Consider the following 25492-nt stretch of genomic DNA (forward strand, 5'->3'; position numbering starts at 1 on the left):
ACCACGCCTGGCTAATTTTGTTTTTGTATTTTTAGTAGAGACGGGGTTTCACCGTGTTAGCCAGGATGGTCTCGATCTCCTGACCTCGTGATCCGCCCGTCTCGGCCTCCCAAAGTGTTGGGATTACAGGCGTAAGCCACTGCGTCCGGCCAAATCTTCACTGTTTTCTAACTTCTGGAATATCTCCACGTTTCAAGGAAGATATAATTTAATTTTCCCTTTTTTTCTTCTTTTGAACTGATTTTTAAGAGGGGAAACGTTTTTAACGTCACAATATTTAGACTGAAAGTCCATATTGTTGCTAATATGTAAAATTTGGGAGACAGCACACGACTACCTGTGTTTCCATGACTTGGAAGATGTGGAAATCCTGGTCTAGCATTTCCACATGACAGTTGGCTGCAGCTGAGTAACGGTCACTCCTTTCTAAAAGAGAACTGTGGCACCAGGCAGGGAGGTCACAGCTTCCACTATTTTCTGCTGACTAACATCTGGCCTTCTTCACTCATTGGTGGTAAGTGCCTTACCCTACTGGCATTTGAGTTTGTGAGCCCAGGCTTAAGGTATGACCACAAGAGTGCAAGGCTGAAGTAGAATAGGGAAAAGATCTCTAGAAGAGATGGGATCCAAGGAGCTGAGAGGCGAGAGCATTGGATGGTCCACCCACATGGATGTTGACGTCATTCAAAATTATGCCAGGGGCCGGGCGCCGTGGCTCACGCCTGTAAACCCAGCACTTTGGGAGGCCAAGGCGGGTGGATCACGAGGTCAGGAGATCCAGACCATCCTGGCTAACATGGTGAAATCCCGTCTCTACTAAAAATACAAAAAATTAGCCAGGCGTGGTGGTGGGCACCTGTAGTCCCAGCTACTCGGGAGGCTGAGGCAAGAGAATGGCGTGAATCCGGGACGCGGAGCTTGCAGTGAGCTGAGCTCGGGCCACTGCACTCCAGGCTGGGCGACAGACCGAGACTCCGTCTGAAAAAAAAAAATTATGCAAGGAATAAAAGTGGAAGGGAGTAAACGACAATGAAGAAGAGGGGAAAAGGGTAGGTAGTATCTCTAACAGCATAAACTTCAGGGCAGACAGTTTTTAGTTTTTTTGTTGTTTGGTTTGGTTTGGGCATGAGAAAGAGCAAGGAATGGTTTAGAAGGGGTAGGACCAGCAAGGAAGAAACTTACCCCAACCTCTGGCCTTCCTTTAGACATGCGGGGTGCAAGAGATAAAACACCTCCTGTCGAGGGCTGCCGAGGACATCACTGAATCAGGGGACAGTCCAGCTCCAAGCAAAGACAGGAGCTGATGAGAATGTTCCAACAAAATGCTAAGGATGTAGAGTGGCTTGGTGTTTGCAGAAATGGCATTCCAGAGGGCACAAAGATAGGTTTGGAAAAGATGGAAATTGGATCACTTTAACCAGAGATGAACAGAGTAGTAAGTGTGGATGTTACTAGCTGACTGGAGGGGCTTTGACTCTTATTGGTGGCCACTGGGGTAGACAAGGATATGAGGTGTGATGGCATTAGCCACAGCACCTCTAAGAGCTGTGCTTTATAACACACTGTTGTGATCTATTAGAGAGTCAAAAAATAGGCCGGGCTTGGTGGCTCATGCCTGTAATCCCAGCACTTTGGGAGGCTGAGGCGGGCGGATCACGAGATCAGGAGTTCAAGACCAGCCTGGCCAATATGGTGAAACCCCGTCTCTACTAAAAATACAAAAATTACGCCGGGCGCGGTGGCTTACGCCTGTAATCCCAGCACTTGGGAGGCCGAGGCAGGCGGATCATCTGAGGTCAAGAGTTCGGGACTAGCCTGACCGACATGGAGAAACCCTGTCTCTACTAAAAAAATACAAAATTAGACGCCGGGTGAGGTGGTGCATGACTGTAATCCCAGCTACTTGAGAGGCTGAGGCAGGAGAATCGCTTGAACCCAGGGGGCAGAGGTTGCAGTGAGCCAAGATCGTACCGTTGCACTCCAGCCTGGGCAACAAGAGTGAAACTCTGTCTCAAAAAAAAAAAAATACAAAAATTAGCTGGGCGTGGTGGCACACGCCTATAACCCCAGCTACTCAGGAGGCTGAGGCACGAGAATCACTTGAACCTGGGAGGTGGAAGTTGCGGTGAGCCGAGATCGCGCCACTGCACTCCAGCCTGGGCGACTCTGTCCCAAAAAAAAAAAAAAATTCTGTATATATGTATATATATATATATATATATATATGAGATGAGTTATGATTAACATTTAAAACAATTGTGATTAACATTTTAAAAAATTAAGTAAAAGAGAACAGAAAAGTTCAACCCAGGTAGTAAGGTAAAACATTGTTTTCAGAAGCTTTTGCTTCAGTTGTGTGTGCGTGCGTGTGCGTGTGTGTGTGTGCCTGTATGTGTCTGTGTGTACTGTGCCACTATTTAAAATGTACTTCTGGCCAGACACGGTGGCTCACGCCTGTAATCCCAGCACTTTGGGAGGCCGAGGCAGACAGATCACTTGAGGTCAGGAGTTGGAGACCAGCCTGGCCAACATGATGAAACCCTGTTTCTACTAATAATACAAAAATTAGCCGGGTATGGTGGTGGGCCCCTGTAATCCCAGCTACTTGGGAGGCTGAGGCAGGAGAATCACTTGAGTCCAGGAGACGGAGGTTACAGTGAGCCAAGATCGCGCCACTGCACTCAAGCCTGGATGACAGAGCAAGACTCCATCTAAAATAAAATATACTTCTAACTGTGCATAGTAGTCAAAATAGGTGGAAGGACCTTGTCTTTGAGGAAGGTGGAGCAACAGGCTCAGGTGCTATAACCCTTGAGGTTGTATTCACTGGGAGGCAGGTTGGAAAAACACTCCCTTGGACCTCACATAGTGCCAATAGTAGCAGCTCCCACATTTTCCTTTGAAGCATTGACTATCATCTGAGAACTAATAGCAAATTTTTGTTTTTTTGACTACATAAAATGATGTCAATTTTCCAGCTGTAATGTTTATCTACATTGCATGCAAAACTGTGTTCTTTAGAAAAATGATATGCTTTATGACAAGTCATGAAGTCTTTCACTTTATATTAACATCCTGTCTCAAGTTCAACAAATATTTATTGGTTGCTTATGATACACCAGGCACTGTTCTGGGTGCAGGAGATAAAGGAGTAAACAAAACTGATAAAGCCATTTTTTCTTGGTAGGAAGTTTTTCTTACCAATTTAGTCTCTTTGCTTGTTATACTTTTATTCTGATTTTCTGTTTCTTCTTGAGTCAATTTCAGTAGTTTGATCTTTCTAGGAAGTTTTCCAATTCACGTAGGTAGGTCCTTCCCTCCTTCCCTCCCTTCCTCTCTCCCTCCCTCCCTTCCTTCCTTCCTTCCTTCCTTCCTTCCTTCCTTCCTTCCTTTCTTTCTTTCTTTCTTTCTTTCTTTCTTTCCTTCCTTCCTTCCTTCCTTCCTTCCTTTCTCTCTTCTCTTCTTTCTTCCTTCCTTTCTCTCTTCTCTTCTCCTCTTTCTTTCTTTCTTTCTTTTTCTTTCTTTCTTTCTTTCTTTTTGTCTGTCTGTCTCTCTCTTTCTTTTTTTTTTTTTTGACAGAGTCTTGCTCTATCACCCAAGCTAAAGTACAGTGGTGCAATCTTAACTCACTGCAAACCCCACCTCCTGGGCTCAGGTGATCTTCCCACCTCAGCCTGCCAAGTAGCTGGGACAACATAATTACTCACAGTATACTCCTTATAATCACTTTTGTTTCTGCAAGGTTGGTAGTAATGTCCCCTCTTTCAGTCCGAATTTAGTAATTTGAGTTCTCTCTCTCACTTGGTCAGTCTAGCTGAAGGTTTGTCGTCTTTATTGATATTTAATACTTCCTAAGAACCAACTTTTGGTTTTGCTGATTTTCTCTGTTTTTTTATTCATCATTTCATTTATTTCCACTCTTAATCCTTATTATTTCCTTCCTTTTCCTTGCTTTGAGTTTATTCTGCTCCTCTTTCTAGTTGCTCAAAGTGGAAGAATAGGCTATACATTTAAGATCCATTTTACCAATCTCTGTCTTTTGATTGGAATGTTTAGTACATTTACCTTTAATGTAATTAGTGGTAAGGTAGAATTTTTGTCTGCAATTTTGCTATTTGCTTTCTATATGTCTTATATCTTGTTTTGTTCTATTCTTCTCTTACTGTTCTCTTTTGTGCTATATATTATCTACTGTATCATTTTAATTTCCTTGTTATTTCTTGTATAACATTTTGAAAAAATCATTTTCTTAATAGTCATCCTGGGGATTACAATTAGCTTCTTAACTTAAAATAACCTAAGTAGTATTAATACTAACTTAATTTCTTTTTTTTTTTTTTCTTTTCTCAAGATAGGATCTCCCACTGTTGCCCAGCCTGGAGTACAATGGCACAATCATGGTTCACTGCAGCCTCCATCTCCCAGGCTCAAGCGATCCTCCCACCTCAGCCTCCCAAGTAGCTGGGACTGCAGGCACGTGCCACCAGGCCTGGCTAATTTTTATTTATTTATTTATTTATTTTTGTAGAGATGAAGTCCCACTGTGTTGCCCAGGCTGGTCTCGAATTCCTGGGCTCAAGCAGTTCTCCCACCTAGGCCTCCCAAAGTGCTGGGATTATAGGCATGAGCTACCGTGCCTTGACTTAATCTCTCCTTTTTTTTTTGAAATGGAGTCTTGCTCTGTCACCCAGGCTGGAGTGCAGTGGTGCGATCTCGGCTCACTGCAAGCTCCACCTCCTGGGTTCACACCATTCTCCTGCCTCAGCCTCCCAAGTAGCTGGGACTACAGGCACCCACCACCACGCCTGGCTAATTTTTTGTATTTTTAGTACAGATGCAGTTTCACTGTGTTAGCCAGGATGGTCTCGATCTCCTGACCTCGTCCTTGCCTGCCTCAGCCTCCCAAAGTGCTGGGATTACAAGTGTGAGCCACCACACCCAGGCAACTTGCCTTAATTTCAATAGCATGCCAAAATTATGCTCCATATACATCCATTCTGTCCCTCTTATCTTTGTGATATGATTGTCAAATTGTATGTTTATACATTAAAAGCCCATCAACACAGCTCATAACTGTTGTTTTATGCAGTTGTGTTTTAAATCAGAGTGTTCAAACACATTTTTTAATTTAAAATTTTTTTATTTTAAAAATTAAAATAATTTTTTATACTCAATTATGTCGTTATCAGAATCAGTGCTCTTATTTTCTTTATGTGGATTTAAATTTCTTATATTCTTTCATTTCAGCCTGCAAGATTCCCTTTGGTAATAGTGTATATCTGCTAGTGATGATTTCATTCACTTTCTGTTTACCTGGAATGCCATAATTTCTCTTTCATTTTTGAAGGATATTTTTCTTTCCACCCTTTAAATATGATGTCTTCCCACTACCTTCTGACCTTCATGATTTATGATGAGAAGTCAGCTATTAATCTTATTGATGATCCTTTGTGTGTGATGAGTTGTTTTTTTTTTTGCTGCTTTCAAAATTTTCTCATCATCTTTGGCTTTCAACAGTTTGACTATTATGTGTCTAGGTCACTACTTCAAGTTTTTTGAGCTCCTTGTATGGCAGATTACTGTTTTTCATAATGTTTGGAAGCCTTATTTCTTCAAATCTTCTTTGTATTCCTTTCTCTCTATCCTTTCCTTCTTGGACTTTATGTGCATGCTGATATACACATAAACTCATTGTTTCCCAGACTTTGTTCATTTTCTTCATTCTTTTTTCTTTCTGTTTATCAGCCTGGATTCAATTGAGCTATCTCAAGTTCACTCCCTTTGTTTCTACCAGTTCAAATAGGTTGTTATTGAGCTCCTCTAGAGAATTTTTTCATCTCACTTTTTGTACTTTTCAACTCCAGAGTTTCTATTTTTTAAAACTTCTGTTTATTGATATTATCTATTTAGTAAGACATCATTCTCACATTTTCCTTTAGTTCTTTAGATATGGTTTCCTTTAGTTCTGTGAACATATTCAGAATGGCTGATTTAAAGTCTTTGCTCAGTAAGTCCAATGCCTGGGGTTCCTCAGGAATGGTTTCTATTAACTGGTTTTTCCTGCATATAGACCATAATTTTGTTTCTTTGGATGTTGTGAATTTTTTTGTTGAGATCTGGACATTTTGAACAATGTAATGTGGCAACTCTAGGAATCATATCCCCTCCTCTCCACTGAGGTTTGTTGCTGGTTTAGTGACTTTGCTGGACTAATCATAAAGTCTGTATTCTTTGTTGTGTGCAGCCATTAGAGTCTCTGCTTGGATAGTTTAGCGCTTAGCTAATGATTGAATGGATATTTTCTTAAATGCTTTGAACTAATAAATCCCCTAGCTTTTTCTGAGAGGCTGTGTGTGCTGGGGCATGCCTTGCACATTGTGGTAGGTAGTTTATGATTCTTCCTTAGCCTTTATTTTCTGCTTGTACTGAAACTCAAGGTCAGACAGAGGTGAGAGATTAGAGTCTTCTTAGGTGTTTTTTGGGTGTGTTCACAGTCCTACATGTACATGCATGTCCTGCACGGAATTCTGGATTCCTAGGTATATGTCAGAGCTTTTCAAGGAACTATATGGACTCTTATTGCCCATTTTTTTTAACTTTTTTGGTTAGCCTCTTGTTAGTACCAAAGTTTCACGACCACAGGTATCTGTGATGTTAAACAGTTGCAACTGATTGTTTTCAACAAATGCACTAGGGATAGGGCTGTTTGCACAGATCGAGTTCTGAACCAGGTCAAATAAAGACAAACCCTGAGAATAGAACTTTTCACGGTGCTTCTAGACAGGTCAAATAATGACAGTTTACTTAGTATGGGGCTTTTGAGAAGATCTAAACCCATTCTGCCCCGTCCAGTGGTTTTCAAAGCTACTGTAGTTGTGAGGCTGTTGGCTTACTAGGCTACTGTAGAGCTGGAGAGAAGGAGATGAGAATTGGGCAGATCAAAATGCCCTGAAGCTCACTGTACTCACCAAGATTCAGTAATTTTTCTTGAATAAATACTCCTTGGATTGTTGTGTTTGGTTAATTTCTGGAGTTGGTTTTAACCATTTTTGCCAGTGTGCTCCCTTTTATGGAGAAGCAGATTTTCTACCACTCTAGAAGTGCTTCTCCCAGATTTATGTTTATTGCTTATTATCCTGAATAGCTCCTTCAGCTTCCAGGCGCCTAAATCTTTGAGCACAGTGTAGTATTTTCATCAAATATCTTACAAGTATTATGACAAAGTAATGCAAAAGGCCAAACATACATTTGACATGGTGAGTGTATAAAAACAGGCCTTGATGTTTCTTAAAAGTTCTGCTCCAAGGATGTCCTCTCCCCAGGGGGCTATATAACTGAAGTGTCAAAAACCTGCCAATTCCTCATTTTATGTGAGAGCTAAAATTTCTGGATAAATGAAAGTGAAATATTTAGACCTGCTTTCCTACCTAAGTGACTGTGAAATCATGTTGGAAACCCAAACCCCAGGAAGATTGTGTTGTTTTAATCTTATGTGCTAATTAATTTGAAGATGAAGTGTTTAAGTAGAGGTGTAGGAGGGATAAACTGTGGAGGGAGGGGGTTAACACTTCTGCCTGGTGGACGCATTGGTGCTTATTATTGGTACTCTTCATATATACGATATATACACACATATATATGGTATGCATATATCCAAATAGGCATCCTTTGCTTTGCAGGTTCAGATATGACTGATGTCAGCTATTTAGTTAAATAACACCAGTATCTCAACAATATGGTTGAAATTTTAGTTACTGGATGGGGCATGGTGGCTCATGCCTATAATTGCAGCACTTTGAGAGGCTGAGGTGAGAGGATCGCTTGAGCCCAGGAGTTTGAGACTAGCCTGGGCAACATAGTGAGATCCTGTCTCTTCGAAAAATAAAAATACAAAAATTAGCCAGGCTTAAGGCCGGGCGTGGTGGCTCACACCTATAATCCCAGCACTTTGGGAGGCTGAGGCAGGTGGATCACAAGGTCAGGAGATCGAGACCATCATGGCTAACACAGTGAAACCCTGTCTCTACTAAAAAATTAAAAAATTAGCTGGGAGTGGTGGCGGGCACCTGTAGTCCCAGCTACTTGGGAGGCTAAGGCAGGAGAATGGCGTGAACCCGGGAGGCGGAGCTTGCAGTGAGCCAAGATCCTGCCACTGCACTCCAGCCAGGGTGACAGAGTGAGACTCCATCTAAAAAAAAAAAATTAGCCAGGCTTAATGGTGTGTTCCTGTAGTTCCAGCTACATGGGAGGCCTAGGTGGGAATATCGCTTGAGCCTGGGAGGTAGAGGCTGTAGTGAGCCATGATTGTGCCACTGCACTCCAGCCTGGGCAACAGCATGAGATCCTGTCTCAAAAACAAAACAAAACAAAACAAAACAAAAACAAAAAAACAAATTTCAGTTATCATGCCATTTTAGCTATGAACAAACGAATATAGTACAATCTTTGCTTCTAGCTCTTTAGTCCACAAATCCCTAGGTAAACAATAGACGTCCATAACAACCAGTGACCAATCACAGCAGTTCTTTCAAAATCTGTCAGTGACGGGTCATTGCACTGTTAGTTTAGGCACTGGCAGCAAAGTGTGCAATTGTGTTGCTTCCTTTTCTCCAAGTGTTAAACTCACACAGCACTGTATAAAAATGAATAATTGAAAGGGAATTGGTCAACAAAGATGAAAGTGCAGCAAAGAAATCAAAAAAGATAAAGATGGAATTGAAGTGAAATTCAAATTGAATGCAAATGAAGTACTATAGAAGAAATAGACAACTGTGGGAGTGCTGACTTTCCAGAGACTAGATATGCAGTCAGTGAAACTTACTCAAAGCACACTGAATGAGGAAAACGGCTGTGACAAAAAGGATGAGGATGTACCAGAGGAAATGAGGTCCACAAAAAAATTTTACATTAAAGGAACTCTCTGAGACATTGCATGGCATTGGAAGTGTAAAGGATAAAATACTTGCGTGTAATCCAAATGTGATGTTTTGCCAAGGTACAGAAAAGGTGGTATATAAGAGTTACACTAGAAGAAGACAAGCACTGTTCAAGTTATTCTTAATACGCTTTATTTTTACAAAGACATCAAACACTTTAATTCTCAATGTTTGAATGTTTTAAACTTTTTTTTTTCATTTCCATATACAGTGTTTTTGCAACCATCAGTTAAGCGAGTTTTGAATGGTTCTTTTGTTGTTGTTGTTTGTTTTTTCCAAGACAAGGACTTGCTCTGTCACCCAGGCTGGAGTGCCATGGTGCGACCTTGGCTCACTGCAACCTCGGCTTCCCGGCTCAAACGATTCTCCCCCCTCATCCTCCTGAGAAGCTGGGACTACAGGTGCACACCACCACGCCTGGCTATTTTTTTTATTTTGTAGAGACAGGGTCTCACTGTGTTGCCCAGGGCTGGTCTCGAACTCCTGGGCTCGTGCCATCTTCCCGTCGGGGCCTCCCAAAGTGCTGGGATTACAGGCGTGAGCCACCGCGCCTGGACTGCTTTGAATGTTTTGAGAAAAACTGTTTAAAGTCGTGGAACAATCTTAAGTTTTCCCCGTGATTATTAAGGTAGTTTTGCCATGGTTCAGTCATTTCCAGCGTCCAGAATTACCGTGCAAGCAAGGATTGCATGTGCGTGTAGTACGTATTCGCCATATGCATTGTATGTCAATGTGAAGTCAATCACTTTGGGATAGCACACATCAATTGATGGTTACAAACCAACAGGCAATGTCTGGTTTTTTGTTGTTGTTTGTTTGTTTGAATCCACGCTGTAAGTGTGCTGTTGGGATTCTCTTTGGGTGCTAACGGTTGAGAAGGAATTCCTGCCAGCCGCTGAAAACACCGCGGCACGCGGGCGCAGGGCCTGGGCAGGGCGGCCGGCGCGCAGGTGGCTCGGCCTCGCCCAGCGGCTCCGGAGCGGGGGCCACGCCAGCCCGGCCTCCCGCGAGACCCGCACCCGCCCGCCGGAGCGCGCCGCGGGGCCACGGCCTGCAGGGGTGGAAGAGGCGGCGGCGGCGGGAGCTGCGGGCCACGCACGGCGGCGGCGGGAGCGGCCGGGCACGCACGGCGACGGCGGCGGCGGGAGCGAGAGCCTGGGCCACGCACGGCCGCAGCGGCGGGTGCGGCGGGCGCGGGAGCGGCGGGAACTGTGGCGGCGGCGGATGGCCCAGAGCTGATCTATGCGGCGCCTGGAGGGGCTGTGTCTGCGGCGGCGGCGGAGGCGGCGGGGCCCTGCCCGCGAGCGGAGCGGGGACAAGATGAAGTACCAGAAATACCTGACGGTGCTGCAGATGGCCATCGGCGTCACCCCCTCCAACCGCGGCAGCCTCCTGCCGCTCAAGAGGAAGCTGTGGTAAGGCGGCCGCGCGGGCGCGGAGCCCCAGCCGGGCCAGGCGTGGAGCGGGGCGGGGGCCGGAGTGGGAGCGCGAGCGGGGGCCGGGGCGGTCGGGCGGGGGGCGAGGCCGCGGCTGCCGGGCCCGACTGGACGCGGGGCGCGCGGCGCGCGGTGCGCAGCAGCCAAGGCCGAGCCCAGGGCCGAGCGCCGCCTTGTACCGCGTGCCCGCTGGCTGGTTCCGCCGAGACCCTCGCTGTGCCCGCGGCGCGTAGGGCGGCGGGGAGCGGCCGGGACGCCTGGCACCCGCACCCGGGCGTCGGCCTCCCGCCTCTGTCTGTCCTTTCTGCTCCATTACGGCGGGTTCTGGCTCAGAATTTCCAGCCAGGCTCTCGCGGAGACAGCAGAGAATTCATTAGTATCGCGGTGTGCGTTTTCAGTAATTTTTCAAAAATTCGTCTGCTGCTGAGTACATAGTAGAGGAGGAGCAAGGCAAGGGGAATAAGTTGGGAAATTATTATTGCATTGTCAGGGACTGTATTCCACCTGCATGCGTTCCAGTTCCTCCGACCTGGAAACTGTTACTGAGGTAATGAGGAAAAAACACTCTTAAAGAAAAACGTCTAGACCTTACTGGTTTACGTTGCTGATTATCTACAGGATTGTATATTGCATTTTATTAATAATATTCCATAATCCATACGGAATCCCAGGAGCCACCTAGGTATTCCACTGGCTTGAGATTTAGGATTAAGGTTCTTTTGCAAAAGAAATAATCTAGTAAAGGGAAGATGACTACAGAAAAAATATGCCAGTTACGTCACTGGTCATTTTAATTTTAAAATTAGTGGTCAGTGTAGTTCATAAAGGTTTTATTCAATTCAGTTGAACACAGTCTAATTTAATCCTAAGGTTGTAGAGAAAGGAGATGAGACTGCTTTTAGGTAATGAGGAAAGTAATTCCTGCTGTATAAGACAGTGTGAAAGAACGATCCTTACCAAAGTATATAGAGTGATCAGCCAAGAAAAGGATGGGTTAAGAAAAAGAATCCTAAAAGTGGAGAATTTTGAAGGTAAAACAAATATGGACAGCAAGGTCAGAATTCAGCTGTGCCACTTACTGTGTGACCTTAAGTTCCTGGAGCGTCTGTTTCTTCCTCTGTAAAATGAGAATCCTGTTATCTCCCTCATGGGGATATATACAGATCAACTCTGATAATGAATACAAAGGTGTCTACCACTGTGCCTGGCGTAATAATAGGTGCTTAGTAAATGTTAGTGTCTTTCTGCCCCCACCAATTTGTTTTTTTTTAAATAAATTTGTTCTGCAAAAGATACTTTAATGTGCCGAGTATAGTAGCTCACACCTGTAATCCCAGCACTATGGGAGGTCGAGGCAGGCGTATCGCCTGAGATCTGGAGTTCAAGACCAGTTTGAGCAACATGGTGAAACCCCGTCTCTACTAAATAAACAAATAAATAAACCAAAAAAATACAAAATTACCCGGGGGTGGTGGTGCGTGGCTGTAATCCCAGCTACTTGGGAGGCTGAGGCGGGAGAATCGCTTGAACCTGGGAGGCAGAGGTTGCAGTGAGCCAAGGTCATGCCACTGCACTCCAGCCTGGGCGAGAGTGAGACTCTATTTCAAAAAAAAAAAAAAAAAGATATTTTAATGTGATGTACAGCAAGTGACAACACTTAGAAGACAAGGTTAGCCGCAGTTGAATTAAAACATGTCCGTGGGAGATGTTAGCAAATAAATGAAGACTGTCACTACAGTGAAGGAAGAAGGGGTAACATTTGAAGATTGCTTCTCAGATTGATGGTATATGGGGGTATGGGAAATATCAGCACCAGCAGTCATATCTCCCATTTTGCTTTTCTCCTGAGCCCTTATCAATAATTAACACATTGTTTACTTATTTTTCATATATATATTCCCCTTCTCCTCACTAAAATATAAGTTGCATGAGGGAGGGCTTTCGTTTGTTTCATCCATTACTGTAAAACCCCTGCAACGGATGTCTGGTACAAATGTACCAGAAAGCTTCTCAATAAATATTTGTTGAATAAATGGATTCTTAATAATTTGTGATTGGGAAATAATATGTTAGGGAAATCTGTTTTCTTAATGTTCAATTTAAAATTTTTTATTATTTATTTATTTATTTATTTTGAAACAGTTTTGCTCTTCTTGCCCAGCCTGGAGTGCAATGGCAGATCTCGGCTCACTGCAACCTCCACCTCCAGGGTTCAAGTGATTCTCCTGCCTCAGCCTCCTGAGTAGCTGGGATTACAGGCGCATGCCACCACACCCGGCTAATATTTTGTATTTTTAGTACAGATGGGGCTTTACCATGTTGGTCAGGCTTGTCTCGAACTCCTGACATTAGGTGATCCACCCACCTTGGCCTTCCAAAGTGCTGGGATTACAGGTGTGAGCCACTGCGCCCGGGCCAGTTTAAAAATCAAGATGTGGGAATAATATTTGAGGAATTATTAGACATCAATATTAGCAGCATTGGGTCACAAAGTTAGGAAACTAGATTTACTCTTTTCCATCACTGGGGTTCTGCTTCTGAAAACACATTCTCTAAACACAGAATTTCTGAAGAGAGGACACAAGGAAATAAAATCCAGGTAACTTTTATATCCAAGCCATTCATGTTTGAGGCAGGCAGTGAGTTAGGGCCAGGGATAAAAACCGTCTTACTAAGAGGTGGCCTGGAAAAGGCAAGGGGCTTTTGTTGAGCTTTCCCATGATCTTAGATAATCATTTCATAATTTCCACTCATTGTTAACTTGTAAACATTCGTGTAATTCTACAGCGCGCCAAAGGGAAGAGTATGCTCTATGAAGACTCTGGAGTGAGTGGCTCTTTTAAACAGAGATGTGGAGTACTTCATATTCTTAAGTTGGAGAACATTGTCTGCCAGATTTATTTTTCTCTTACATGCTTTGAATTTATTTTCTAGATAATATTTCATTTTGCTAGTTTCATAGCAACTGCACATGGAGCATTGGAGACATAAGGTACCATCATATGTCTAGAAGATAGTAGGATGTAGGTCCTGACTCTAGAGTGGTGGGTGGAAACCAATAGCAGACATCAACAATGCTTGTAAGACCTTGGAATGCACCAGCTTGTGCCTATTTACCAATGTGAGGGCCAGACATGGTGGCTCATACCTGTAATCCCAGCACTGTGAGAGACCAACATGGGTGGATCACTTGAGGTCAGGAGGTCGAGACCAGCCTGACCAATATGGTGAAACCCTGTCTCTACTAAAGATACAAAAATTAGCCAGGCGTGGTAGTGTGTGCCTGTAATTCCAGCTACTCAAGAGGCTGAGGCAGGAGAATCACTTGAACCCAGGAGGCAGAGGTTGCAGTGAGCCGAGATTGTACAATTGCGCTCCAGCCTGGGTGACAGAGCAAGACTCCGTCTCAAAATAAATAAATAAATAGATAGATAAATAAATAAATAAATACATGCATGCGAGGATGTATTATGAAAACTGGTCAAGGCATATGTGGAGATTTATATGAAGATATTTATATATCTGTGTTTCTCTGTCTTTATTGCAGTCTATATGGAAAGGCTCTGCCAGTGTAAAGGGCAGGGTTGCATGGCTTATTCCCACACTTCCATCTCGCTTGGGCATTTGTACCTGTCAGTTTTTCTTTGTGCAATATCTTCTTTCTGATTGGCTCTGCAAATCTCGTAAGGAGAATTATATTTGCAGACCAACTTAGGTGGAAACTAAAGCAGACGGTCAGACCCACATCAGTGGAGCCTGTAGGAACCCTCTTCTCATCCCCTTCTTCAATAAATTTAGGAAGCAGGAGTGTTTGCAGTGTTTGGTTCTGAATCATTACTTAGGAACCCAGAACAAAGCCTGGTTACCTCTACCTGAGGTAGGTATAAGTTTGCAGAGCCTGCTGGCTTCCTTTGGGGGACCTCCTGGAATTGCCAGTGATGAAAAGAAGCAGTGGGGCTTTGTGTTTTCAGAGGCTGCTGTAACAGATCACATAAACTTGGTGGCTGAAAACAACAGAAATTTATTTTCTCAGTTATGGAGGCTAGAAGTCCAAAATCAAGGTGTTGGCAGGGCCACGCTCCCTCAAATGCTCTAGGGGAGAATCCTTCTTTGCCTCTTTCAAACATTCTTTGTGGCTGCATCAATCCATTCTCTGCTTCTACCTTCACATGACCTTCTCTGTGTCTCTGTGTCTTCTCTGTCTCTCTCTTTTTTTTTAGGAGACTAAAACTTTTAATTTATTTCAAATTATAAACTAGGAACTCATAAAATAAATGCTCCATTGTATAATATGATGTATACATATGCAAACGGATTCTTCTGCAGGCCATATTAGAATCTCCACTGCAACTAAAACAGTTCTCTCTGACATCTTTGAGACTTGCTTCCTTATTCCTCTGTCTCTTATAAGGACACTTGTCATTGGATTTAGGGCCCACCTGGATGATCCAAGATGATCTCATCTGGAGATCTTTAACTTAATTACATCAGCAAAGACTCTGTTTCTAAACATGGTAATATTCTAAGTAAGGTGACATTCACGCTGCTGTTCTGCAGGTATGAGGCACAAATAATAGTTACTCCTTTCTAATGTAAAATGGGAAAAATATTTTCATAATTTATTGCTGTCAGCAGTCTTGAGTTTTGCACTAAGTGCTTTAAGAGTATTTACAGTGGGCTGGGCACAGTGGCTCACACCTGTAATCCCAACACTTCGGAAGGCTGAGGCGGGCGGATCACAAGGTCAAGAGATCGAGACCATCCTGGGCAACATGATGAAACCCTGTCTCTATTAAAAATACAAAAATTAGCTGGGCATGGTGGCGCATGCCTGTGGTCCCAGCTGCTCGGGAGGCTGAGGCAGAAGAATAGCTTGAACCCAGGAGACAGAGGTTACAGTGAGCCGAGATCACGCCACTGCACCCCAGCCTGGCGACGGAGCGAGACTCAGTCTCAAAAAAAAAAGAAGTATTTACAGTGATCTTAGGGAGAAAAAGGTGTCATTTCATTTTCTTTATACCCTAAAAACATTTCCCCGGTTATTTGATTCAGTGATTATTTAAGGCCATGCACTATCAGTATATTCATTCAAGTAGTCATCTAATAATCAGATTCCAAAAACAATAAGAATTGCTATTCATTGAGCTATTACTTGCCAGACTCTATATTAGTGCTATATTTAGTGCTTTCCAAGTATCCTGTCATTAACTTACAGCACCCCTATGATGTAGGTGCTGTATTTTCTCAGTTTTACAAATTAGGTCATTGACTTGCTCAGACTCATATAATTGATCAAGGTTTAGAAGAGAATTGATCAGTGAGATGACAGTCTAGAAGGAGAGAATAACTGAAAACAGATAGTAAAATGACTGGTAATTGCCTGATAGAAGGTTGTTTCGCCAAGGGTGGTCTCCTGGCCCACTCACGGATCACTGAGGTCCTCCTGTTGGGACGTGAAGGGCTCCAATACCCAAGTCCTTTCATAATTTTTTCTTTTTTTGAGACGAACTTTCACTCTTGTCGCCCAGGCTGGAGTGCAATGGCGCAATCTCAGCTTACTGCAATCTCCACCTCCCAGGTGCAAGTGATTCTTCTGCCTCAGCCTCCTAAGTAGCTGGGATTACAGGTGCCCACCACCACAAATGGCTACTTTTTTATATTTTTAGTAGAGACGGGGGTTTCACCATGTTGGCCAGGCTGGTCTCGAACTCCTGACCTTCAGGTGATCCACCCACCTTGGCCTCCCAAAGTGCTGGGATAACAGGCGTGAGCCACTGTGCCCAGCCCATAATTTTTTAAATGACCTAATTATTGGCAGTTGTGCACATTATTTTTTCTAAGTTCATCAGATGACTATTTACTATTAACCTATTACATGAGTTATTAAGCTTTCTGAAGTCCAATGCTTATAAACAAAAATTAGCATTTTACTAGCTTTTCCTGAAGTATCCTTCAGAAGGATTTAGCATCCTTTTAAAGCCAGCTGCCCTTCTGTACTTAGCAGTGTCTCACAGTTCCTTGGCTCACACTGTTGTTTGGAATTCCCCTCAAGTGGAGGAAGGATGCTTTGCTGTCATTCATTAGCATTCTCTTGAGTTGGCTGTGGCTGTCAGTTGCTGGTGTTTTAAAACGAATATCTTGTAGAAGGATTATTAGATGTTACTTTGTTGATAGATTTGTCCTTGTGTGACTGCTTTGTTTTTACCATCTTGATTATTTTTGCCCGATTCTGTGTTATTATTGAGTTCTTTTCCACTGGAAATTAGACGTGGGTGGTGTAGATGAGCTTGGGAGTTGTTTATCCTAGGATGGTCAGAAATATTTGTAGCCAAAGCTCCTGAGTTGGAAACAAAAGGAATGAAGACCTAAGGCTCCCTGGGAACATTGGGCTTTCAAGGATGGGGAGTAGAAAAGCATTCCAGCAGAGGGAAGGGTGTGGGAGGGATGGTTGCAGAATGTCAAGAAGTTGTGCTGCACTGTGGTGCAAGTATTTTGGACTAGTGAAAATTTGTATTTCTGTCAGATTTAAATGACTTTGCTAAGGACCCAGTCCCATGTCAAAGATGTAGCAGTCCACATGTGGCCTGTAGCCAACAGAGAGCCCAATAGAGCTTTGTAGGTGTGACATAATGGGTGGAGTTGGATTGGTGTATATCTTTCTCCTGCATGTCCTTGACCAGGGAAGATACATTTAAGGAACAAGAACTAAATGTTAACAGCTTTCTGGGTTGTTAATAATATTGGGGGAGGTGCTGGCTATCACCCAAATGAGGGTCTGTCTAGGAAGCTGTGCTGGAGCAGGCCACACTGGTCTGCAAGCCTCTGAGGGGATGCTTCCTCCCTTACCTCGGGAGCTATGGTGCTGGAGGCTGCAGTGCAGATCAGACTTGTTCTAGCAGTGTCAGGTGAAGAGAAGGGAAATGGGCAGATCAAGTGGGGAACTGCCTCCAGGGGCCAGGCCTGTGGTCTGTGTTCATCTGGTAGGGGTAGGAAGTGGAATGAGAGGGTGGGCCCTGGGCTTCAGCCTTTGATGCATATCAGCCATGCCCACAAGTAAAGCACACTCTCATGAGGGAAGTTACAAAGCAGGTGGAGAGAGGCAGAAATTTTCTCCCCAGCTTCCTTCTAGGGAGGATAAAATGGAATTAAGAATTAGGAAAAGTAAAACCTCATTGTAAGCTAAATATTCATTTCCCTGCATCAGTTCCCAGCTTTGTTTCCCTGTCATAAAGGGCCATTCCCCTAAATATGTGGGGAATAATCCCCGAAGTCTGAGTTACTCAGCTCAGATCTGCACCATCGGGGCTGGGGAAGAGTGGTACCAGGGGATTAAAAGAATTTGTATTCCACATCAAATGGAACTGTCCTTGGTGAGCTCTTTGTATAGCTCTTCTCATCTGAGTTGTAGATACGCAACTGTGTTCTTGTGAGTGTCCAGAAAAAAATTAAACACACACATACCCCTCCCTAAGACAAATATTTTTAAAGACAGTAATAAAAGAGAAGCAACATCTAAAATTCACCTATTCCTGCAAGAGCACTTCTGCTTACACCAGAGTTAATATTCTACATTATTATCTAGATCAGCGTTTTTTCTTTTCTTTATTCCACACCAAACAAAGGGGGAGGGTCATTATTGAGCCATATGCCTTTTAACAGTTTACCTCAGCTTCCCAAAGATCTGGTCAAAGCTTTAAAGTTACTGAAGTTACTCTGTAGAAGCCTGGTTAAATTCTTAGACAAGGTACCATCTTCCTGTGGAGTCTGTGGGCAGGGTAGGTCCAGAGCTGATTTTCACCTGGTATACACCAGTTTAGCACTATTGATTATTACGTTTTTTTTTTTTTTTTTTGAGACATGGTCTCACTCCATTGCCCAGACTGGAGTGCAGTGGTGTGATCACCATTCGCTGCAACCTCGACCTCCTGGGCTTAAGTGATCTTCCCACCTCAGAGTCCCAAGTAGTTAGGACCACAGGCATGTGCCATCCCGCCTGGCGAATATTTTGTATTGTTTGTAGAGATGGGATCTCTCTGTGTTGCCCAAGCTGGTCAAACTTCTGGGCTCAAGAGATCCTCCTGTCTCGGCCTCCCAAAGTGCTGATATTACAGGCATGTTTTTATTATGATCCTGGTAGGGAGGGCAGTGGATCTATTCTTCTAGTTATATTTATGGTCATTTTATTTTTCTGTTTTACTTTGTCACTGGATTTAGTATTACATTGAGTTAACTCTGATAAATTTCTTGGCTATCTGCCATTTATAAAATTTGGTAGATATAAATTTTTATTACAGGCTCTTTTAGGCTTCTAGATTTGGCATAAAGGGAGAATAGTGATGCCTTTCTAAGTCAGATGAGAGAAAAACTTATGAAGAACACTAGACAGATTTATTTATTTTTATTAAATATTTGCATTAATTTTCTAAAATATGATCACACCTACCAGCGCTATCAAAATAAAGTGAGAGATAAATGAAAAGTTGATTTGTATTTAGTTTTATAACTCTATTTTTCTTTCCCGTATGTCCTCTTTTGAATAAAGTTCATTGTTTTCATGGAAGCGTTTACACTGTGGAGAAGAGAACAAAGCTGTACAATGTTTCTTTTTATCCTAAGAATCATGAAAGTGGCATCAGTAAAATTTTACTTTGGGAGGACAATTGAAAGGAAGACGCCTTAGAAATTCAATGAAAGAAGAAAATTAATTTTTAAAGCTACAATAAAATTAATAATAGTCTGAGTAAACAATAAAGAATGTCATCAGTGGACGGGTATTTTTGAGGACTCTCTGAAATGTAACTAGTAGGTAGGGATAGATCTGTTGAGAGAAAAACGCTGCAGTTGTCTGGAGCACTGGGGTCAGAGAGGCAGGGCTGTCCTAGAGGTAGCTCCTGACTTGCAAAAGAAGCTGCCTCACAGACCTGGCAGCGTATCCCAACTCTCTGCCAGAGTTCCTGAAGGCAGGCCACAGTAGTCGCAGTGGGGAAATGGGTGTTTTCCAATACAAATGTAAGTAGACATTAAAAATCAACAAACAGTTCAAGAAAGCTGGTACCCAGAGAATTACCAAATTAAAACACAGAACTAATCCCTGAGAAAATAGAAAAACATTAGATGGTGATTTTCAGAAGAAAAAAAGGTTATTTTTGGAAAGATGCGTGAGAATATTGCATTAATTAAAAAAAATACTAGATACAGGCCAGGCGCGGTGACTCACACCTGTAATCCCAGCACTTTGGAAGGCCGAGATGGGCAGATCATGAGGTCAGGAGATGGAGACCATCCTGGCTAACATGGTGAAACCCTGTCTCTACTAAAAGTACAAAAAATTAGTCAGGTGTGGTGACAAGCGCCTGTAGTCCCAGCTACGTGGGAGGCTGAGTCAGGAGAATGGGTGAATCCGGGAGGCGGAGCTTGCAGTGAGGCGAGATGGCGCCGCTGCACTCCAGCCTGGGTGACACAGCGAGACTCCGACTCAAAAAAAAAAAAAAAAAAAAACTAGCTACTTTAGAAATTTAAAATTTACTGATTCATAGAAAAGAGAATGGCTGAATTCACAAAACTGAAAAGCAAGTTTGCAATCTGGAGAAGTAAGTTAATCACAAAAGAGCAAAGAGATCAAAAGTATGAGCAAGAAGCTAGGAAACCTGAACACTGTTTCTTTTTTTTTTTTTTCCCCACTCTACAGAGTTTATTGGGTTTGTAACTGGGCGAAGTCACACGTGTACAAAATGAAGCTCACACTATCCCAAAGCAGAGTAGGGACTGAGGCTGGGGATCCGTTACTGGCCTTTGGGGGAGCTCTGAGGTGAGGGGCAACCAACCCTCCCACTCCAGAGCTGTGGCCACAGGGGTGGGAAGGAAAGGGAACCCACCTGGCTTTGGTCACAGAACTCAGAGCCTGGCACTAGGCCAGGACAGACAGGTGGATGGGAGAGCAGGAGCCTCAGAACTCCCCTGCCCAGGGAGCCCAGGGGCTGCCCCACCGGTCCCACTTGCAATGTGCTTGGCCCAGACCTAGATTCAGGGGCTGGTGCAAAGGGAAGGCAGCAAAGCAGGTGGGAGGAGACACTGATGTGTGGTGGGGGAGGGAGCAGCACCTGGACCTGTGGAGGAGGGTGGCTGGGGAGGTGGGCTAGCTGCCTAGAGGCAGCTAGCAGCGAGTTTCGTGAACACTATTTCTAAGGGGAGTTGGGGCTTTTTGTAGGGATGTGGAGTTGCTGGGAAAGAGGGGGAATAAAGATGTGCTAATGCCACTTCTTGTTTAGGAGGAGGTGAGCATACTGATGAGAGCCCTAGGTGTTGATAGGAAAATATGAGTTTATATGTGTGTGTGTGTATGTGTACATATACATGTGTGTGATGGATACATATATAAAGATGTTAATGTACATGTGTGTATATAGTTAACTAGAGTTAGAGTTTCCCTAATAAGATGTATAACTTTCAAACTACTGAATGGAAAGGGAAAAAGGTCTTAGGGTGGTTGAGGACAAAGTAAACTCAATCATATTAATAAGGCAGAAACTTAAGAAGAAAGCATTAAACACAAAACAAGATGGCAGGAATAGATCTAAACATATGAGTAAAAACAATAAATTTGAATGGATTAAGTTTCTCTTAAAAGACATTAACCCTCAGATTGGGTAAAGAAAGAAAAAAATCCAGCTACATGCTACTTATCCAAAGTTAAAGGTACAACTTAAAAAAAAAAAAAACTGAAAAGAGAGCAAGACTTCGAACACTTGAAAGTGCAAACACAAGATAAATCAGGAAATGGTTAATGTAAAAATGTAGATGGGGAAAATTATCATCAGACAAAATAGCATTTAAGGTAAAATCTTTAATTGGCATAGTCTTTTTATATGATAAAAGATTAAATCCCTAAGAAGATATGTGTCATAAATGTCAAGACATCTAATAAAAAATAATTGAAATATAAAAAGCAAAAACTAAAAGACATAGATTAATTGACAAATCCATGTTCATGGTGGGAAATTCTACAATAGTCCTTTATACAGAATCAGCAGTTCAACAGACAAAAATATGATGAAGGACATGGAGAAGTTGAGTGATAAAAATAATAAAGTGATAAAGTTGCCCTTGTACTTAAGGACTCCCCCAAATGGGTATTCTCATATACTGTTGATGGAAGTGTAAATTTGTAAAGCTTTTTGGAAAGGTATTACCTATCAGCATTTAGAGAACTCCCATCTCTGACTCTGCCTTTCTACTTTGAGCAATCTTTCCTAACTAAATAATGCATTTGTACCCAAAGATGTTGCCAAGGATGTTCATTGCTGTATGGTTTGATAACAAACATAGGAAAACAAACTAAATGCCCATTAGTAGGGGAGTAGTCGAACAAATTATATTACATCTATATTATGGGATACCATTTAGCCATTAAAAAGAGTGAAATAGTTCTGTATGGATTATTATGGGAAGAACGTTAAGATATATTAAGTGAAAAATGTAAGGTGCAGGACAATACACGCAATTTGGTAAAAAAATTCAAAAGGAAATAAACACATCTATATATAAGCATGAGCATTTGGGAGATTATACAATGCAAGCAACTGTTAATAGTGGTTGATTTTGGAAAAGAGATAGGGGTTTGAGATGAGGGGGAAAGGGCAGCTTTTGCTTTCCATTTTTATATCTTTTTATACCCTTCAAATGTTTTAACTCTATGGATGTATTACTTTTATTCTAAACTGTAGCCATATCTAGTCTATTTTATGATATTTACTGTGTCTGTATGTATATGTATGAACATGTATTCCAGTGTGCATTTTATAGATGGCTTAGATTATTTGCTACTTCTTGTTGTCTGTGTTTTCATGTTTCCATAATTATGCTGAATTAAGTGTGGGCTATCATGTTTAGATTTATGTTATTTTCATGCTTAACAAAACCATGCTGAACAGTATCTGTGATGGACACAATGATAGCTCACACGTACTGGGTGTGCCAGGCACCGGACTGAGTGCTGAATGAGTAACTGCCCAGAAGGAAGCAGATGCCCCTAAGTTACCTAGGAAACTTCAGTGTAATATTAATGGCTTCTTCAATAGTTGTAGAATTGATATTTAATGAATCTTTTTTTAAGAAAACCTTATAAATGAGACAGGGTCTTACTCTTGTCTCTCAGGCTGGAGTGCAGTGGTGGCTCACTGTAGCCTTGACCTCCCAGGCTCAAGCAATCCTCCCACCTCAGCCTTCCAAGCAGCTGGGACCACAGACATGCACCACCAGGACAGGCTAATTTTTTTATTTGTGTGTGTATATGTAGAGGCAGGGTCTCCCTGTATTGCCCAGGCTGGTCTCGAACCCCTGGGCTCAAGTGATCCTCCTGCCTTGGCCACTCAAAGTACTGAGATTACAAGGTGTGAGCCACCACCCACAGCCTAATGAATCTTAATGTTGTACTATTTGAATCCTGTCAAGATGTCTAAACTAGCTAAGAAATACTTAGAAACGGTATCTGATAGAATGTAGCTCTGCTGTCGTTCTTAGCTTTTTGGCTGGAAAAAGGAGTGTGACATTTCCAAAGCTACCCTTGAGTAAATGCTTACCTCAAACTTGAGAAATGTGTTCACCTGTAAACCTGTCTTTTTAAGAATTTTTTTCTTTCTTGCAGGGTAACGCCATCCTCTGAAAATCCTAATGGTGCTACTTCTAGTGTCAGCCAAGGAAAACCCTCTTTAAGACGAATTAAAGGGAGATTACACAGAAGCAAAAGCCTTGATAGCATCGATTTCTGTGAGCTCACTGTAAGTGGACTGATCAATGCTTTTCTCATTTTTTCAAAGAATATGAAAGTTTTTATTTTATTATTTTCATAAAAATGCAACAGACTTATTTTGTGGCAGGCATTTTTTAATTTTAGAAATGGTTCACCCAACAGGTTACCAACCAGAATGTTTTCTTAACTAGCATGGATATGATAACATTTGTAAAATGGTTCATAATGATGATTCTGATCCAAATATGAAGATAGAGAAATGCCTCCTGAACTCTAGAAGAAAAATTGACTTAAGTTCGATAGAGTATTAATGTGAATATCTTATAAAATCACAAATCCACATGTTAATATAAGTAGAGACTTAAGTGTCTGATTAACCCCAAACACCCAGCTTCCTGGTAGTGCCAGACAATAATTAGTCTAATATTATTAGTATGGATCCCAATTGAGTTAATGATGGTGCTTTCTTTCTATTCTTTTTTTTTTTTTTTTTTTTTTTTTTAAAGAGCCAGGGTCTCCTTCTGTTGTCCTGACTGGAGCGCAGTGGTGCAATCATGGCTCACTGCAGCCTTGAACACCTGGGCTCATGTGATCCTCCCACATCAGCCTCCCAAGTAGTTGGGACTATAGGCATGTGCCACTATGCCTGGCTAGTTTTTTAATGTTTTGTAGAGATGGGGGTCTCACTATGTTGCCCTGGCTGGTCTTGAACTCCTGGCACTTTCTTTTTATTCTAAGTGATTACGTTAATGGTCATATTTTTTTCAAGGCCAAGTGACAGGTTCTTATTTCTCATATGGAAATGTGGTAAATTCATGCATGTTTTTGGAGGAACACTGGCACTTTCAGGCCCCACTTGAATAAAAAAGATACTGTAATACCATAAAGCAAATACTAGAATTTTCTTTGCTGTAAAAAGGTTTTATTTCAATTGATGTATCATAAGGTTCAGTGGAAAATTAATGAATGTTTAGGTTATTTGGTAGACCTGATATGTTCATTTCTGTCCTTTGAGTTTTGAAAAATTTTGAATGATAAAGGTACCATTGGCCATTGTTTCAAAAAATGATATCAAAGTATGAAACTAAATTCTGTCTTTTTCATCTCTTATCTATAACTACTGAAAATAAAAGCTCAGTAAATGTGAATACTCTATTATTTATTCTTTTTTTTTTTTTCTGAGATGGAGTCTTGCTCTGTTGCTCAGGCTAGAGTGCAGTGGCACGATCTCAGCTCACTGCAACCTCTGCTTCCAGGTTCAAGCAATTCTCCTGCCTCAGCCTCCCGAGTAGCTGGGATTACAGGTGCCCGCCACCATGCCTGGGTAACTTTTTGTGTTTTTAGTAGAGACAGGGTTTCACCATCTTGGCCAGGCTGGTCTCAAACTACTGACCTTGTGATTCACCTGCCTCAGCCTCCTAAATTGCTGGGATTATAGGCGTGAGCCACCGTGCCCAGCCAATACTCTATTTTTTTTACATTTATTTTAATTTGTTTACATTTATTTTACATGTATTTTTACATTTATTTTTTCATTTTTACTAAAATAATTTTATTTAAGCATTTTACTTTAAAATGTTCTTGAATACCTTTATGACACAAGACATAAATAGGTAAAATGTGACCTACTGGAAGACATTTAACCAAGAACAGAAAAAGAATAAAAAAACAGTAAATTCTTGCTGAGTAGAACTAACAGTTAAAGTGACTAAAGAAAATATAAATGTACTTCAAAATGAAGTGAATTGCTTTTTGAAAGTGAAACATTGAATTCATCAAGAAACAAATTTAAATTATTTGTTGGAATATAAAAATGGAAATTTAAATTTTATCAGCTTTTTTTCTATTGTGCAAAACATTGTCATTACTGAAGCATAATCATATAACTAATTAATTGTACATGTCATAAAATATGTTTATTTGCATAAACAGAATCATTCTGGTTGGGGGAGAGGTTATAATGTTTCTAGAATGTAACAGACAAAAAGCTTTACAGAGAAAAAGATTGCCTTCAGTTTTCCACAAATAGAAATGACAGAGCCATCTTTTTATTATAATAAATATGTTTTAAAATTATTGAGAGTTTATTTTCTGCCTCATTTCGTGAAAGAATTGATCTGATTGAAGTTAGTACACACTCCAAGCAGAGAAAAAATAATGCTATCCAGGTGCAGAATTAATTTCTTTCTTTTTGATGGTTTTCTATTTGACTCTATCTCAAAAGTGAAATGTCTTAGTATCCCTGAAGGGAAGGCATTTTAACATTGATGTTAAAAGAGAGGAAAAGTTGAGGTTCACAGAAGGCTTATTCCAGGGAGGAGCTGTATGTTCTGGTGTGATGGTTCCCTTGGCTTCATGGACGATGTTGTTTT

The 25492-nt window shown here is 41.9% G+C and overlaps 1 protein-coding gene across 6 annotated transcripts in view; it reads left to right on the forward strand.

Moving 5' to 3' along the window:
* Nucleotides 1-9970: 9970 nt before the first annotated feature.
* Nucleotides 9971-25492, forward strand: part of TJP1 (tight junction protein 1) — a 275476-nt gene continuing 259954 nt past the window's right edge. For 2 of the 6 annotated variants that reach the window (XM_055278494.2, XM_055278496.2), the window contains exons 1-2: nt 9971-10351; nt 23016-23148. In XM_055278494.2, coding sequence (XP_055134469.1) covers nt 10179-10351; nt 23016-23148 — 306 coding nt within the window. In that variant the 5' untranslated portion in view covers nt 9971-10178. Of the gene's footprint in view, nt 10352-23015; nt 23149-25492 lie in introns of those variants that run through there. The other 4 variants (XM_055278495.2, XM_055278499.2, XM_055278497.2 and 1 more) reach the window with 4 other exon arrangements.

This window comes from Symphalangus syndactylus, chromosome 5 (assembly GCF_028878055.3).
Source record: "Symphalangus syndactylus isolate Jambi chromosome 5, NHGRI_mSymSyn1-v2.1_pri, whole genome shotgun sequence".
Taxonomy (NCBI): domain Eukaryota; kingdom Metazoa; phylum Chordata; class Mammalia; order Primates; family Hylobatidae; genus Symphalangus; species Symphalangus syndactylus.